The sequence below is a fragment of the Camelus bactrianus genome, chromosome 12 (assembly GCF_048773025.1).
Source record: "Camelus bactrianus isolate YW-2024 breed Bactrian camel chromosome 12, ASM4877302v1, whole genome shotgun sequence".
In the NCBI taxonomy this organism is placed as follows: Eukaryota; Metazoa; Chordata; class Mammalia; order Artiodactyla; family Camelidae; genus Camelus; species Camelus bactrianus.
In genome coordinates, this window is record NC_133550.1 from 35,465,775 (window position 1) to 35,484,156 (window position 18,382).

Consider the following 18,382-nt stretch of genomic DNA (forward strand, 5'->3'; position numbering starts at 1 on the left):
GCTGAGGAGAAAAACCAGGCAAATTGTTTGTATCTGACTCCTTTCATCCTGCAAAGAGTGGCAATTCATCCTGATTGGGGTTGACATATATTCCACGTATGAGTTTGTCTTTTCAGGCTGCAAGCCTTGGTCAGCATCACTATCCAAGGATTCACAGCATCTTGGTTAGCCAAAATGGGATCCCACATAACATCACGTAAGACCAAGATACCCACCCAGTTTATGGCAAAGGAGGTACAGCAGTGGGCACATGATAATGGGATCCTCTGGTCTAGCATGCACTGCACCTTCCAGAAGCTGGAAGCCGACCAGAGCTGAGAAAACCTCTTGAAGAAGCAGCTGAGGCATCAGCTTAGAGATAAATCTCTGTGAGGATAGAGTGCTACCTTCCAGATGCAGTATATTCCATAAACCAACAGTTATCATATGGTGCTTTTCCCCCAGCAGGTACAATACCTGGGTCTGAGAAACGAGGAGTGGAAGTAGGAGTGGCCCCACTCACCATCATTCCCAGGAACCCAGATGAGGACTGCCTCATCTCCTCAACTTCAGGCTCTGTTGGCCTAGAAGTCCTGATTCCCAAGGAAGAATTCTTCCACTCGGAAATACAAAGAAATCCCGATAAATATAAGGCTATCACTGCTGCTCGGTCATGTTGGGATCTTCAAGCCAAGACCAAGAGGGAAGGCCAGGGGTCACCACGCTGGCGAGAGAAATTGGTCCTGATGCTCAGGATGATTTAGGACTGCTGCTTCATCGCAGGAGGAGGAAGACCTATGTCAGGCACTCAGGTGATTCACTACGACTTTTCCTGATACTGCCTTGTCTAGTTTAACAGAAGTACAGCAACCATAACTATAAGGGTATGTTAACCGAGGGTTTAGACTCCTCAGGGATTGAAGTCTGGATCAGCCCACCAGGCAAGATAACAGAAGTGAGGGGAATCGAGAATGGGTGGAGAGGAGGGACCAGCCAGAGCAGTGGGAGCTGGAGTTCATCCCACCAACTCTTCTCTTGAAGGTTCCTCAGGAAGTATGACCACGGAGTCTTGGAGAAGCTGTTCACTTGGAATGAACTGAATGTGAGAAGCAAGTGGATCTGAGTGGTGCAATGAGTGGGATGTAATGTACTCCCCAGGTCCTTTTTCTCAGGCCAGCACACTTCCAGAGAGGCTAACAGCTTGCAACTGCTCCCTTCTTAGGAGAATTCCCCACTGCTACATGGGCTCCATTATAAACCTCCATCCCTGCTAGGGCAGCCCACGGTCAATGACTGACTGATGCAAAGACACAGAAGGCTGATCCCCTTGCTCAGTGGGACAACCCACAGCTTCCCACTGTGACCTGGTCCCTGTGCATTACCCGAGATCACATCCTTGCTCAGTTTTCTCCTTTCCTATCCTGCTTTACTCCCTCCCTTCCAATTTTTTCAGGGAGAGCTCCCCCTCAATAAATCACATCCTAGGCTCATCCAAATCCTGACTCAGGCTCTGCTTTTAAGGAACCCTACCTAAGATAGAGGTGGAGTAAAATAAACCAGGGAAGAGGGTTGTGGAGTGGGTGGGAGGAGGAGGGAAGGTGAGCTTTATCTTTAAATAGGATGGTCCAGAAAGTCCTCCCTGGGAAGGTGACCTTTAAAGAGACTTGAAGAAAGTATGGGGATGAGCCATCAGGCTATTTGGGAAAAAAACTTTCAGGGTGCAAAAGCTGGCACAGGAGTGGGTCCAGGGAGCTCTAATAAGAGCAGGGTGTGGCTGGAGTGGGGCGAGGCAGGAAATGAAGGTCAGAGATGAAGTCAGAGAGACTTCTCAAGGTCCTGTGGATTATGTGGGGCCTTGAGGCCATTGAAAGGACACTGGCTTCAACTCTGAGTGAGATGAAAAACTGTAGGGAGGTTTTGAAAAGGGGAGAGATGTGATCTGACTTTGTTTTAATAGAATCACCCTGACTACAAGGAGTGGAGCCAAGTTGCCTGAGGTCTTAAATAATGTCACAGCAGTTGGAACCCAGGGCCACCTGATCTCAGAGCCCATTCTCACACACCTGCTTTTGTCAATGGAGCAGACAGTGCATATCTGGGACCTATGTTCTGTACACAACTGCTGAATGCTGAGGATGGACATAGTACGGGGATTGGTACCATCTCTTTAAAGGGGAGATATGAATACTTATAAAGAGACCAGACTCACCCTCAGTATCCCTTGAAGAAAGTCTCCCATATGACAACTGATTAGGATAAAAGCCCATACTTGCCTTAAGAGGCAGAGGTTGCTGGCTACATTGCAGCCCAAGTAACTCCAAAAACCTAAATAAGTGATTAGATTTCAAGACAGCAAGTAAGAAGAACAGAGACTTGATTAGAATGGTAGCATAGTGCAATGATTAAGAATGGTGGGCAGAGAATGTCTGATCTGAAAACCAGCTTTGCTACTTACAAGCTGTGTGACCTTGGGCGATTTACCTAACCTCTCTATGCCTCAGTTTTTTCATCTGTAAAATCGACCCCACCTCATTGGATTGTTAATAGAATTAAATAATTTTACAGTACCTGAAACATACTAAATATTTGTTATTATCATTTATTACACATAAGTAATTAGAGGACATTCATATTGTCATTTAAGTTTAACAAATCTCTATATCAATTCTTGGACATTAACTTCCAAGTGTAACACCGTCTATGTCATCTGTTCCAGTACTGGAACAATACTGGAACAATAATGCATCATCTTTCTTCCTATACTTCTAAAATATCATTGTACCTTTAACTGATTAACTGTTCAGCTGCTTCTTTTCAATGGCTGTTCTCCAAGAAGACTAATAACGCCTGACTGCAATCAGCCCCATGTGCGAACTTCAGATGCTTCCCTGTGCATTTGCCACTCCCCTGACCATGAGGAACACTCTGACTAAAAAGCATCTCAAAAATTCCATTTAGATGACGATCTCAGTCTCAAACATTATTAGACATCTATGACTTATACTGATTGCTAAATTATGAAGTGGGGTTTCTCACTTCCCAGTGTTCCTGCCCCTTACAAAACAGAAAACAGTTCCTTCCTTCCTTCCTTCCTTCCTTCCTTCCTTCCTTCCTTCCTTCCTTCCTTCCTTCCTTCCTATCTTCCTCTCTATCTTCCTCTCTTTCTTCCTCTCTTTCTTCCTCTTTCTTTCTCTTTCTTTCTTTCTTTCTCTCCTTCTTTCTCTCTTTCTTTCTTTCTTTCTTCCTTTCTTTCTTCCTTTCTTTCCTTTCTTTCCTGGATTCTGTCAACTAGTTTTATGTAAAAATCAACGAGGGGAGGAAAGGCTTTGGGGAAGCTACTTTATAATTATCCTAGAGACTCTGAAGTTAACACCAAGTGCATGGCAGAGCTGTTTTTGCTGGAGGAGCCCTAATCCTGGAGCTCTCCTCGGAGACCACTAGAGCTGAGGATCAACTTAGATCTCTGGTTAATTAGGCTTTTTTTTTCTTCCTTTGCCTATAATTTCTGTCTAGGGATTACTAAAAGAAGAGGTCTGAGTTTGGCTTTATTTATTCTAAAGCCATTCTACAATTATGGCGACAAAACATCTAGGATGCATTTAGTGTAATCTCTATCCCCAGAAATGTGGTAGATGTTGTTGGAGATTTTGTTTGTTTGTTTGTTTTTTAATTGTTCCATGATGCAATTCTGAGGAAACTGTTCAGAGTCCTAGACCCATAGCTCAATTCTGAGTTGAGGTCGCATAACTTGACAGTTACTAATTTTGTTATATCCCTAAGCAAACCAATCTGGTTAAATGAAAGCCTCTTCCAGTGGCTCATCCAATCAAACACAGTAAAACCAGCACTCAGGGTAAGTCCCTTATTGAAAAAGGGATTAATTTTTAGAAAGCAATCTAAATTGGAAAAGAACACTCCTAAGTCCTTTTTTTCGAGTATTTTCTAAATGAAGGCACAGAGTTTGGTGATGATAGTGACGACTATGGTCCAAAGTCATGGTTTTTATTTCTGACTTTGTCGGATTCCTTTGTCATCACTTGAATATGCCAATTAAGCCACTGTGCCCTCTTTTGCATTTCTAATCAAACGAATGCTACCATGATAAGATGTTACCTGGGAGTGCTTGACAGAAGGATAAAATATTCTTAAAAGAAAAGGTTATTGTAATCATTTCCTATGTTTTCCTACTGTCACTGAGGTGGGTTTTTGTCTATACATGATCATTCAGTGTAGTTCTGATGGAAACCTTTTTGTTTTTAATTACTAAATTAATAAGATGCCCAACCCACTCCTCTTGCTAAGCTCATCAAGAGTGATACAAAGGGAAATTTAATACTGACAGGAGCGGAACCTCTGCGTTATAAAACACAAGAAATGAAATCAATTTCAGTGTGCCTAGAGATAGTCCTTTAAATGCTAGTTTAAGAAATTAAAAATTTCTCTTAAATTTCAGAGAAAATATAGGTAGAAAATTTTAAAGGAGATGCCAGATGGCATTTTCACTCATCAGGATTATAAATAATCATAAAAGTCTTATCAAGGGTGTTTGCACATTTATTTATCAGAGAGATTAATGGAGTCATTTTACCTTGCACATAAGGACTGCTTATTAATTAATCTACAAAAACTAGGAAGGCATTTACTATTGTCTATAAAAAAATCATAAATTAAAATGTCATCAATTCATTCATTTATGGCAAATTCTTCCAATAAAAATATATCTTACTTTTTTAAAAAAAGATCTATTTTTTGGTTTGGCAAAAACATTCAATGATAATACTTAACACTTTCCCAGTTACTGAATCATGTAAGATTTTCTGCTTTAAAGAATACAAATGTTTTCAGTTACTTTCTTCAAACTATTGTAGTTTCCTTCTTTTTGAAATCTACACAATCAAGAACCACTTAATATAGTTTATAAGCCACATAATATGCAAATACCTAATCTTTGTGTATAGTGAAAAATGAAGTGAAAAATCTTAAAAATTATTTCAGCTCAAAGCATAACCATATAAATTGGTTCCTGATTTTGTTATTACTATTGAATTAACATGAAATATTATCTCCCTAAGTCTTTTCTAATTCAATGCCAAACACACAATATACAATATTACCATCTCCAACAAGTGCTAATCCTGCTGTATGTGCAGAAGCTTGTCTTGGTATTTTCCTAATTTAATCTTACATTTTTGATGCACCTTCTTTTCCTCCAGGCACAGCCTGCTGAAGCTGGAAGGGGCTCCAGAAGCCATCTAACTTTACCTACCCACTCCTTTTCAAAATGTGGCTTTAAAAACGTGAAGCAAGGTCTCTAAACACCAGCGATGTGAAGCTACTCAGAAATAAACCTAAAGTTTGCAATCAAACTTTACCTTTGTAAAATCCCCAATGAATCTCCCACAGCATTCTTCACTCTTTCCTTTCCAGGTTTCAAAATTTTTTCTTTGAAGATATCAAATGTTTTAAAAGGCATTTTGAATTGGGGGTGGGATACCTCCAAGCCGTCACCAATCAGTCTCGGAAACTGTCATCCTTTTTCCGCTCCAGCCTGGGGACCACTCTGCTTTCCTCGGTGAACACCTGGCAGTCAATTTTCATGAAGGTAACTGCTTAAAATAAAAAAGGAGATGAAGCCCAGCCCAGATCTTTCAAGATGAGACAACACCCCCGCCTCCAAAAAAAGGAGAGGCCAAGTGGTCTGAGACTGGAAATTCAGCCCCTTTCAGCAGCAGACGGTGGTGCTGTCTCAGGCAGCCACGCTCAGTCTGAGCGCAGCCTGGCTCCCTCCCTGGGCTGCAGCTGGAGAAGCTAAAGTGGGCTCTAGCCACGAGGTCTCCTGAGACCAGCGACAGCATCTGCAGCCTGTCTCCAGCCTCCCCTGCTGCCTCTGACCACATTCCCCTCCTGCCTCACTCGGCTGCTGTGGCTCTCACTGAGTGATCCTTTCCAAGGTGATGCCATAGTAACCGACACAATACCTGCCCCTCAGCACTGGGGCTTATTAATGGGCTCTCAGCCAGAGCTGGGTGAAGCGTGTAAAACAAGTTCTCTGCTTTCCTGAGGTCTGGCCCCAAAGACAGGCTCTCAGCCACTGCATTAGGGCCTCTTATGCCCCTCATGGGAGCCAAGAAACAGTTTTTCCGCCAGACACCAGTATGGATGTGGTCCTTAGAGGAACACTTGCACTTGAAGGAGGCTAAATGCAAAACCCAGGCCATAAACCTCTAGGAGGGCATTTATCTGCTCCTGACCACAGAGCAGGACCACTCAAGTTGTGATGTGCAAGTGCCAGTGGGACCATGGAACTGAAGATAACTGAGCCGGTCCTAGAACTCTTAGCACTCTTCACTGGTCCTCACTGTCCTCGGGATAAATCCAAGTTCTTTACCACAGCACACAAGGCCCTCCATGGGACCTCAGCCTTGTTTCTTGTCAATCTGCTCTTCATATCAGCACTTCACTGAATTCAGTAAACTCCCTATCACCTCTGGGGTTTATTCAGATTGTACCCTCTGCCCTGATAAATCTCCTCACCCTTCATCTGGGAAATGTCGAGGGATTCATAAGTCTCACAAAGACAAGGGTTTCTCTAGAAACCCTCATATACAAGGTTAGATGTCCCTCCTCTGAGCCCCCAAATCCCCTGTCCTCTGAGCCAATAGGACCTAGCGTGTAGTGGTATAACATAAATTGTTGTCAGACAGGGTAGAAATATCACATGTTGCTCCCATATTTATGGGCAGCAGGATGCCCCCGCCATAAATGATGCTGCCGTGAAGAGACAGCCTTCATCTGTGAGGCTCCAGTGCTCCAAGCCCCTGGCCTGCAACAACTGACAAGTCCCATGCTTCAGCTTCTCAGGCTCCAGGGAGTCATTTCCACAGACCAGTCACTGCCCTCTGCAAGGCACAGTCCAAATCCTTCTCCAGGACTTGAATTAAGTTGATCTAAATCAGAGCTGGATCCTTGGTAGGTTAAATACCACCACCAATAATAACCATTATTGTTATTATTATGGCTAATACTTACTGAGCTCTCTTTAAGGTCCAAACTCTATGTTAAGCATTGTTTACGTGTTATCATAATCTTTCCAACACTGCTTTGTGGGTAGTTAACTTATATTCCCAACTTCACTGACAGGAAACTGAGGCAAAGAGGGGTTAGACTTGCAGGGTTTCGGATCCAAACAGTCTGGAGCCAGCCAGCACTGTTCTCATTCTCTTTCTCTCCCTCCCCACTCCCTTCTCCTCACCCCCACCTCCACCCTACTACCTCCTCCAACCTTACTGAACTATATTTTGCATATCATATTTGCATTTCAAGTGGACAATCAGTGATTTTTAGTAAATTTATCATGTTGTGCAAGCATCACCATAAAACATAAAGCAGATAGAACATTTCTATCACCCCAATAAGTTCCCTCATATTCACTGTTAATCCCCATCTCCCAGCCCCCACACTGCCCCAGGCAATCATCAATCATTCTGTCTCTATAGGTTTGCCTTTACTGGACATTTCATATAAACGGAATCAACACACTGTATACCACACAATATATGGTCTCTTGTGTCTGGCTTCTTCCATTTCACATAATGATTTTCAGGTTTGTCCATGTCACAATTTGTATCAGTGGTTTGTTCCTCCTTTTTTGCTTTCTGCGAAATATTTCAGTGTATGGACATACCACACTGTGTCTAACCATGGACCTGTTGGTGGACATTTAGGTTACTTCCAATCTCTGGCTATTATGAACAAAGCTGTTAAGAACATTTGTGTGCAAATCTTTCTGTGGACCTATCTTTTCATTTCTCTTGGGGAAATATCTATGAGTGGAATCGGTGGATTTAACCTTTTAAGAAACTACCAGATTATTTTACAAAGTGGCAGCACTATTTTACAGTCCCACTAGAATGTATGAGGGTTACCGTTCCTGACATCCTCACCAATATTTGTTGTCTGTCTTTTTTTAGTATAACCATTTTAGTGGGTATGAAATGCTATCTCATCGTGGTTTTAATTTGCATTTCCCTGATGACTAATGACATTGACCAACTTTTCATGTGCTTATTAGTCACTGATACATCTTTTTTTTTGGATAAAATTTGTTTTCTTTTTTTTGAGTTATAGTCATTTTACAACATTGTGTCAAATTCCAGTGTAGAGCACAATGTTTTAGTTATACATGAACAAACATATATTCATTGTCACATTTTTTTTTCGCTGTGAGCCACCACAAGATCTTGTATATATTTCCCTGTGCTATACAGTATAATCTTGTTTATCTATTCTATATATGCCTGTCAGTATCTACAAATTTTGAAATCCCAGTCTGTCCCTTCCCACCCCTCACCCCCTTGGCAACCACAAGTTAGTATTCTATGTCTATGAGTCTTTTTCTGTTTTGTATTTATGTTTGTTTTTTTTTTTTTCTAATTCCACATATGAGTGATCTCATATGGTATTTTTCTTTCTCTTTCTGGCTTACTTCACTTAGAATGACATTTTTGATAAAATTTCTATTCAAATATTTTGTCCATTTTAAAAACAGGGTTTGTGTGTGTGTGTGTGTGTGTGTGTGTGTGTCTTATTGTTGAGGTGTAGGAGTGTATTTTCTCAGTACAAATCCTTTACCAGATAATGTGATTTGCAAATATTTTCTCCCAGTCTGCTGCTTGTCTTTTCATTTTCCTTATGCTGTATTTTGAAGTACAAACATTTTTAATTTTGATGAAGTGAGGTCCAATGTATCAATTTTCTTCTTTCCAAGACTGTAGTTTTGTTCATATACTTAAGAAATCTTTGCCTAACCTAAGGTCTTGAAGATTTTCTATTTTCTTTTTCTAATAGTTTAATTGTTTTAGCTCTTATATTTAAGTCTATGATCCATTTTGAGTTCATTTTTATGTATGGTATAAGGTAAGCATCTAGGTTCATCTTTTTGCATGTAGACATCTAGTTGTCTCAGCATCATTTGTTAGAAAGGGTATCCTTTCTCCAATGAATTGCCTTAGCACTCTTGTCAACAATCAATTGAATATAAATATAAAGAATTATTTCTGGACTCTCAATTCTATTCTATTGATCTTTATGTCTATCCTTCTCCCAATATCACACTGTCTTGACAGTCGCTTTATAGTAAGTTTTGAAATTGGGAAATCAAAGTCCTCCAACTTTGTTCTTTTATTAAAGTTGTTTTGGCTATTCTGTCTTTTGCACTTCCATTTAAATTTTAGAAGCAGCGTTTCAGTTTCTGCAAAAGCTCTTGTCCATCCCTGTACTTTTAAAGATATAGTTTCTGGCCACTAACCTTGCCACTCACAACCCCTCAAGGCTGAGAAGCTGAGACTCCAGGGAATCACACATCTAATCCCCTCAACAACAAGCCTTTACCTCTCACCAAAATGCTCACTCATTCATCAAAATCAAATACAATCAAAATAAGATAAACACAATCTCTTGCCACAGAAAGCATCCCCTGGTGAAGCTTCTAACCTATTCCTCAATCCCCAGATACCCTTAGATTACCAATCTCTTAGGGCACATAATGGAAGCACTACTAGGCAAAGACCACATGAATCTCTCTTAAGGGTCAATGACTGCCATGAGCACTAACCATTCCTGCAGAATGCATTGCTCATGAAAACACACTTGAATCTACAAAAGTCTTTTGGTGGCAGTTTAGATAGCTGATGATAGTAACAGCAAACATTTATGGAGCCCTCTCTCAGTGCCAGACATTAAGCACTTAATGCCCACAACAACTCTCTCAGGGATGTATCATCATTATGTCATCGACTGATGAGAAAACTGAGGTAGAGAGATTTTTAAGTAAACTTACTCAAGTTCACACAGCTAAGAAATCAGGCAGAGATGGGATATGGACCTAGGAAGTCTGGCATCAGAGCCTATACTCTTAACTTCTACACAAGAGCTGTTGATAGAAGAAACAAGAAAATATCAAGCCAGACTTTCCAGAATTGAGGCTCATTTTATTCATTTACTCATCTGTTACTTTTCTTGAGGGCCTACTATGTGGCAGATCCTTTTGAGGCACTGGTGGTATGAGTTGAACTGATGTTTTCCTTGAAGAAACAAACAAACAAAAACAGAAAATGAATGAGTCTGTATGGTATAGTAATTGTTACATACAGAGAAATGGGAGTACAGGTAAGGACACCTAACTTAGCTTGCTGATGGAAGTGGGAGAGGGTTTCCTAGAAGAGGGGATGATAAGGTAAGCTTTCAGGAATGATAAAGAGTGAGGCATATATGTGGGATATGAAAAAAAAAAAAGAAAGAAGACACTAATGAACTTACCTACAAAACAGAATAGACTCACAGACATAGTAAACAAACTTACGGTTACCAGGGGGTGGGAAGGGATAAATTGGGAGTTTAAGATTTGCAAATATGAACTATTATATATAAAATAGATAAAAAAAACCAAATTTTTTTCTGTATAGCACAGGGAACTATATTCAATATCTTGTAGTAACCTATATTGAAAAATATGAAAATGAATATATATATGTATGACTGAAACATTATGCTGTACACCAGAAATTGACACATTGTAACTGACTATATACTTCAATTAAAAAAGAAACTGACGCAAACAAAAGAAAAAAAGTATGGGAGAAAAGACTTGCATGAGAGATCATGGTACCAGGGAGGAAACTTGCATAGTTTCAGAGAGTTGGGTGAGTGTACCACATGGTAGAAAACAATGCTGGAGCAATGATCTTGAGCTTTATATAATTCAGTCATTACAGTAGAACATTAAAACGTGTGCTCCCCATCTCAAAATATCAAATACAGCAAAGATAGAGGAAATTATGTGCAGAGCAGAAACCCCTGAGGGCTATGAGACTAAAGCTTTGGTCTGTGCTGGGGATGTGTAGACTGATATTAGGAAAAAATCCAGCCATTGACATGTATTTGATGACTTCCCATCAGTCATTCTGTGTATCTTTAGAGGTGCTTGCCCAGGTCATATCAATTCCTCATTCTCAGGGAACTTCCTCCCTTCCCCACCTCTCCCCTTTAATAGTGACAGGTCTCCAAAAGTCCTGTATATGCTATAAGGTTTCCCATCTCCTCTGACCACTGTTGGGTGAACCACGGATGGACACCAGCACCCTACTGAGCCAATCAGATGCCAAATTCTCCTGTAATTTAACTTTGGAATTGAAAGACTGCAGTTAACTTTCAGGGCCCAGGAACTGTAACTGGGAGGGTGGCTACATTCACTTTATGGACTGGAGATGCAGAGAACACTGGTCTGACCAAGAGTGAGAGGAATGAAACAGAATGAAACTTTAGCAGGGCGAGGGTGTCTGTTTCTAACAGCCTTCTAGTTTCTGTCTGTCTAGACCCAGCTATCCTTCTACCCTTGGATTTCATGAAATACCCACATCCTTATAACAAACTGACCTCTTTTTAGTTTACTCTAGCTAAGATAGATTCTGCTCCTCATAAAGAATCTTGACTATATCAATAATGTAAAAACCCAAATTCTATAATGCTAAGACCACCTCTACTTAACACCATGAGGGCAAGCCTGACTGTCCAATTCAATTTTAGGTAGAACTCCAGTCTCCCAACAGTGAAAAAAGTGGGGCTCATAAGCTGATTGTAAGCCAAGTCATTCCAATCTAACTTGGCAAACAACAACCATGACAAAATGAACAAATTTCAAACAACCTGAAGATAATATGAATTCAAGAAAATAATTTCATCAAATCCAATCAAAGTGTTAGGTGGAGAATTTTAACAAAGCTCAGAGATAATGACCCAATTATTCACCTTTTAGGATGAGAAACTTCATAAAGAAACATAGGTAATGAAGACAACTAATCTTCCTGAAGTACCTTTTCTCCTCAATTCTGTGGCCGCCTTCCAGGCCCCATTGTACACTTCAGTTCCATACTCCTCTCCCCTGCTCCCTGTAACATACTGATACCAGCATAAAACTTTCTATTTTATCCAGGACTTCTCTCAATTCTTTACAATTTGTACATTGTTGATAACTATCATTAGTACTAATCTGACTGTATATAAAACTTGATTTTTTTCACTGCACTTCTAGACATTGTTTTACTAATAGTCAAACTTGTATCCAAAGCACTTTAAAGTATCTCATTTTTTTCTTACAACCACTTGTGTTACAAATAAGCATATAGAGAAACCAAGACTCAATTTTGCCCAAGGTATCCTGGCCAGTAGAATGTGGAGATTGGGGACTAAGTTCTTAAGCCCATTTCCTGGGCTTGTGTCACCACAATACACAGTACATTGTGATCCTATAAATCCCACCATGGGTCCTAAAGACTGGAAACTCAGGAAAGATGTTCTTAGAATTCTTGTGCCTTTAAAAACATCATTGAGCACCTAACTACAGTCTTCCCTCCATACCCATAGGTTCTGCACCTGTGGATACAGAGGGCTGGCTAAGGGACTTGAACTTTGAGATTTTTGGTAGCTATGGGGGGGGTCTGGAACCGATCCCCCACAGACACAGGGATGACTGTATAGGTAAGCTTGGGCTAGCAACCATGGACATTTTAGAAATAAAACAGGGTGCTGGTTTTGAGATTACATACTAATCTGCTGCTTTCACTAAAAAGTTCCACCCCAAAATAGGGAAAATCAAAAGTAAAATAAAGAGAAATTAACATAAAACACTGATGTACCGGCCCCTGGATTAAGATTGCTCCCATCCCCCCAAGTCTAAGACACTCACCCTTCCAAGGAGAGGGAGGCTAATGGGAACCTTTATCTTACTCTGTAGTAATTGCTTCCTTTCCTGTCTTTCCAACGTTTCCTGATCTCATTTCCTTCTCACAAAGGAGAATGAAAAACTAGAAATAACAAGATAGAATGACCAAACATATTATTTCCATTTTATATGTCAGCATACTGAGGCTCAAACTCAAGAACTTGTCCAAAGTCACAGTTTTTGTGGAGTCGGGATTTGAACCAATTAATTACAAATACTCACTTCATTATACAGCACTGCTTCCAGTCCATGATAAAGTACTGTTAATCCCATTATATTTCAGCTCATTGTGAGCTCGGTCCTGGAATTCAATTAATTTGGCTCTGTGTTCCTAAGTTATAGGAACATAATTTTCTACCATTATTATACAAATAAAATGTCTCTATAATACTTTGCAAACACAAGACTGGAGACCCTAGAAACACATCAAGTTCTACTTTCAGTTCATCAGTGTAATTGCTTAAATATTTTTCCCAGTTAATGAAAATTAAAATTTTTATCAATTAATGAAAAAAAATCCCAATCTTTCCCTATTCATGAAAATTTTATGTGAAGTCAAATAATCAAAATACAGAAATGTAGGATGTCTTTACACAGCATGGAATAATCTGAGTACTTTGCATTTTTCAATAGAAGAATTTACACAAACTCCTTACATTTATGAAACACTTAAACTTCATTCTTCACTGCTTCTTTGAGGTTGTAACTACCAAGAGAACTAAGTTGGGCGGACTACTCGACCTGACTGTAGAAGCCAACGGGCACGGAGAAGACAAGTGATGTACTTAGCTCTTTTGAGGTATTGGGCATAACTGAAGAAGAGATCACACCCAAGTCCTCATCTGTTGGCTGTCACTGGCTGCCTTTAACAAATTATTAATCCTGGAGAATCACACTCCACAGCCCCCAACACAAGACTCTAGATTATCAGTTTTTGAGTCTGTTTTCTGGATGTAAAGATAATTTATTTTTCTTTAACATGTTACTACCTATTATTTATTGGTATATATTGGTTCAGATAGACTGAAATCCCTATTTATGAATAATTGGGGAAATACTGGTTTATTTCATCCCATTAATACTATGTGGAAAAACATTCCAGTTTTGCTTTACACACCATGAACGCTGACCTAAAAAAAAAATACACACCTCAAGAATATCTTGGATTGTGTCTAAGGCCTCAAATCCTAGAAAATTGGCTAATTTAACAAATGCAGCTGCATCATAATAATGCAACCTGAAAATGTGGGAGGAAGTCAAGATCAGAGAGGATATTTTAAGAATGTTTTACCACATTCACTTTTTTTGAAAGCACAGATGAAACCCAGAGGGTCCAGGTAATTCCATTACATGAAGTGGAAAATAGGGTTCATTTATCCAGGGCATCAAGAATCAACATGGAACAAACCTACACACCTTAACAAGTATTTCCTGTGAGGGCCTATCCTTCTTAAAGATACGAAACTATAGGCCAGACATCAATCTGTCACAGCCTGTCTGTCAGTGTTTAAAAATGTACCTGAAAAAGAGCCAAGGTAATGGACCATTACTTGGGAGACAGTGACATCTTCTGGTGGCTTACTGACTACATACATTTATGCCATTTTTCCCCCCAGAAACCAGCCATTGTTTTAAAGTAGATTTATTTATCTATTCAGTGTACCTTTACTGAGCTCACAAGTGTGGATCCTTAAATTTCTGAAATGTTCAATGATGCATAAGTTATTATGAAAAAGTAACACTATAGCTCACTTATTTTACTTTGTGTTGGTGTCATCCCTAGCTTATTCAGCCAACATTAATTCCACTTTTCCTGGTAATCAAGTCATTTGATCAGACTTTCCTTAATTCAAGCAATTTTCATGTAATCTCTGAATTCAAAAGGAACTTGGGAGTTGCCTGCTCTAACTCCCTCCCCAGAGGGTCCAGCTTAATTTAGGGAAATGTAATTCCTAAGTAATCATTTGATAGCATCACAAACAATTTTCAAAAGGCTCTTGCCAAGGCTGAGCTCAGGCCCCATCTCCTCTGAAGAAGCCCTCCCTACTCCTCTAGTCTAGGTTGGCCACCTCGCCTATGTAGTCTTGTCACAGCATACGCTGCACTGTCCTGTAACTGTCTAGTTACTCAGCTGCCTTTATAAGCACAGTACAAATGCCTTGAGGGCAAGGCCTATATCTCATTACTATTCATATCCCAAGAATCTCACAGGGACAAACCTATAAATGATTTTGGGTTCATTTTTAAAAAGTAAATGTATTCAAACAATGGTGAAGCATCTGGTCTTCATGTAAGCAGATATTATTTTAGAGGTCTATGTCCATCATAAGCAAGGTAGGGATATCCACTGAGCACTTACCATATGTCAGGAGCCTTGTCAGGCGCTTCACACATGTTGACTTCATTTCATCCTAATAAGCCTGTAAGACATGATCCTCGTTCTATAGCTGAGAAAACTTACTCTGGTCAGTTAGTGAAAGAGACAAGATTTAAACTCATTCACTCCATATACTTATTTACACTCTACCTTATTCTAAAATAAGAATTTCTAAGGACATAATACAAAACTCTTTTTTAAAAATGGAAATCAGAGCAAAGGAGAAATAAGAATTTTAAAAATCACTTAAAGCCAAAAGGTAAGTACTGAGCAATACATACTACTAAATGTCCTATACATTTGCTACAGATGGACTGCCAATTTGGTTGAAACTCCCAGCTGTTAATATGTGATTTGTTATCTTATTTGGAGACTTTAAAAGAGAAGAGCAAACTAGTTGCTTAGAAGCACATTTACTCCTCAGCTGAAACCTGAAATTTCTCCTGTGGGTCCTCAAAAAGCTATTGTACGTTAGAGTGTACCAGCGTCATCCCTCGCACGAATATGTATCACAATATAGTCCAAAACAACTGATGTGTGGCCAAAACAAGGCAATCCAGGCATAGGGGTCTCCATAGAAGGTTTAATTTTTCAGAATTTTCCAGAGAAACAGATGGATTACTCAATTTTTGGCCTCCTCCATAAACATTTCTCAAAAATGAGATTTTGAATATTGGGCAATAGAGTCAAAAGTTGTTCTTTGTCAAGTATCTGGGTATAGATAAGAAGGCTGATTAGGGTCAGCTCCATATGATCATTGGAGCTGGGGTAGAGATGCCAGACCCTTCTGAAACTGGAGCAGTCTAGTGAGGATACCACCTCAGGGAGAGGCATCTCTATCCCTTCACAAAAGTGATCTTAAGAGACTTTCTTAAAAACAATTTTGGATCTATTCCAACATTAACAAACGTGTAGCATCCCATCCTACCTCCATAGAGCATGAATGCTGTTAAATGCCTGAAATTTCTTCTAAAACATGCCCCCTCAAGCCCCAACTTTACGTGGCTCCAAAGTCCACACACTCTCTTCTCCTAACGTGCCCATGGACATGCCTCACATTTGACTTTTGTTTGATCACTGCATGAATGTTGATTCCTACATTCAAACTCTGAACATTAGTCTCAATCTCATTTACTTTTATATGAAGGCCAAACACTGGCTTTCCCAGCAATGTAGGCCACCGCACAAAAGAACATATATTCAAAAAGTAGAGGAACAAAGATAAAAACTGAAACTGCACCAAATAGGTATAATTAGAGTCACTAAGTTATATTTCCACTAAAGGTATATTTCAAAAGAACTTTTAGAAAGGAAAGATTTAATATAGGCTACATATTTATAATTTTCTATGGCTTTTCTTAGCAGCATAAATATATATATCTATGGCCCCTTTTTTAAATGGCGTAGTAGATTGAGGAGTCTTATCAGAGGTGATGTCAGGAGCCCAAACCAGATATCTGGACAGGGAAATTTTAATGAAACAATTACTAACTAGTAGAAGGTGGCTAACTGTTTAAAGGCATCTTACGACTCTAAGGAGTTCAGAAGTAGCGATTGCAAAAACACAAACAAAAAACAGCTACTACCTCTAGGCTGGAAGAAAGTAAAAAGAAAAAATTAAGGAACTAAAAGACTGGGAGAGGCTCTCTTCCCCACTCCAACCCCTCAAGCTGAGCACCACACTTCCTCAGCAAAGGCGTGGTTTCCACTGGAATATTCAGCCCACCAGTGGTGAAGCATCTGTCAGCAGGCCAGCGAGGAGAGACCTGCTTGAGGGAGTGGCTGAAAGCAGCCCAATGGAGCTGCTCCAAAGTGGTAGCAGGGATGGGAGAATGTGACCCGAGGCAGTGCTGGAGCTACTACGCTCAGGCTGCTGGACTCCTGCAGTGAAATAAAATGGAGAACCAGAATCCAGGTGAGACGTGACTTCTTGCTGCTATTGCTTTGCAATGCCACTTTAGGGCCCTCTACCAATGAAGCCTAACATTCTGCCAGGCTGGCGGCAAAGGAGACCCATTTGTAGGGTCCAGCTCGAGTACCACAAAGCAGGGCAAAGAAGGATGCATTTGGAGCTAGGAGACAGTAAGTTGCTAACTGCCATAGTTCACTCTGGCTTCTTACCTTCTATATATACTTACCCTGTCTAACATAGTAGCTATTAGCCACACATGACTACTAAGTACTGAAAATGTGACTAGCAAGAATTGAGATAGGCTAAGTGTAAAATACATACTGGATTTCACGACTAAGTACAAAAAAAAAAAGTAAAATACATCATTAAATTTTGTATCAGTTCCATGTTGAAAAGATATTTCGGCTCTATTAAGTTAAATAAAATATATTATTACAATTTATTTCATCTATTTTTACTTTTTAATGTGGTTACTAGGAAATTTTAAATTACATATGTGGCTTGCACTCCAGGGTAGTTAAATCCTCCATCAGTGGCTGGAGCAACTCGGCTGCTTTGGATAGAAGTTTCTAATATCTAACAAGCTCTATTTTGGTTAAATGACTTTTTCCACTGTACTGCCCCCCTCCTCAAGGTTATATGCTTTAATTCTACTACATGTCTGGGCAATGCAAGCACTGCTAACCTGGCTCCCCAACCCCTCCTCATCGACAATTCACAGAAGTAGCCCAGAAGCTGATTTTGACTATTTGATCATTTCTATTTCTATCATTGTCCTCTCCTTCTTCAGTGCCAATGTTTCCAACATAAATATATCTATGGGACTGAAAAAGCAATGAACACACAATACTTACTACATTAAACCATCTCAACAAAAGCAACTCCAGAAGAATTCACACAGTAAAGAATATAAAGGATGTCAACATGGTAGAGAGATTGCAGACCAGGAGAAAAAAAAAATCTAGTTTCTGTCCCTGGCTGACCTCCTTGAGTTAGGCCATGTAAATCTCTGACCCTCTGTTTCTTCATCCTCTGGGAGAAAGAGAGTGCTGAATTATCTGTTTTACTTAAACTGTATCATGGAATCCTTTTAGGGACTGTAACCAGGTTTGTTTTTTTTTTTTAATTAATATGATAGAGTAAAAAATGTCAGACTATACTTATGTATTAAAGATACTCTGAAACTTTTGTTTCAGGTATAAATTTCACATACTGGTTTGTAAAGTAAGACATGTAAGTGTCATAGTTACCAGTTTGAAGGCCAACAACATAATCTTTTAAAATCCTATATAGTTTGAATTCTTATAATTTGTTTTGTTCTAAAATTATTTAGACC

General features: G+C 39.6%; 1 protein-coding gene across 1 annotated transcript in view; it reads right to left on the reverse strand.

The window, feature by feature from the left end:
* Positions 1–18,283, reverse strand: part of SLC17A8 (solute carrier family 17 member 8) — a 58,143-nt gene extending 39,860 nt beyond the window's left edge. Inside the window, exon 1 of the mRNA XM_010962778.3 lies at positions 5,352–18,283. Within this exon, the coding sequence (XP_010961080.2) occupies positions 5,352–5,452 (101 nt within the window). The 5' untranslated portion in view covers positions 5,453–18,283. The remainder of the gene's footprint in view (positions 1–5,351) is intronic.
* Positions 18,284–18,382: the final 99 nt, after the last annotated feature.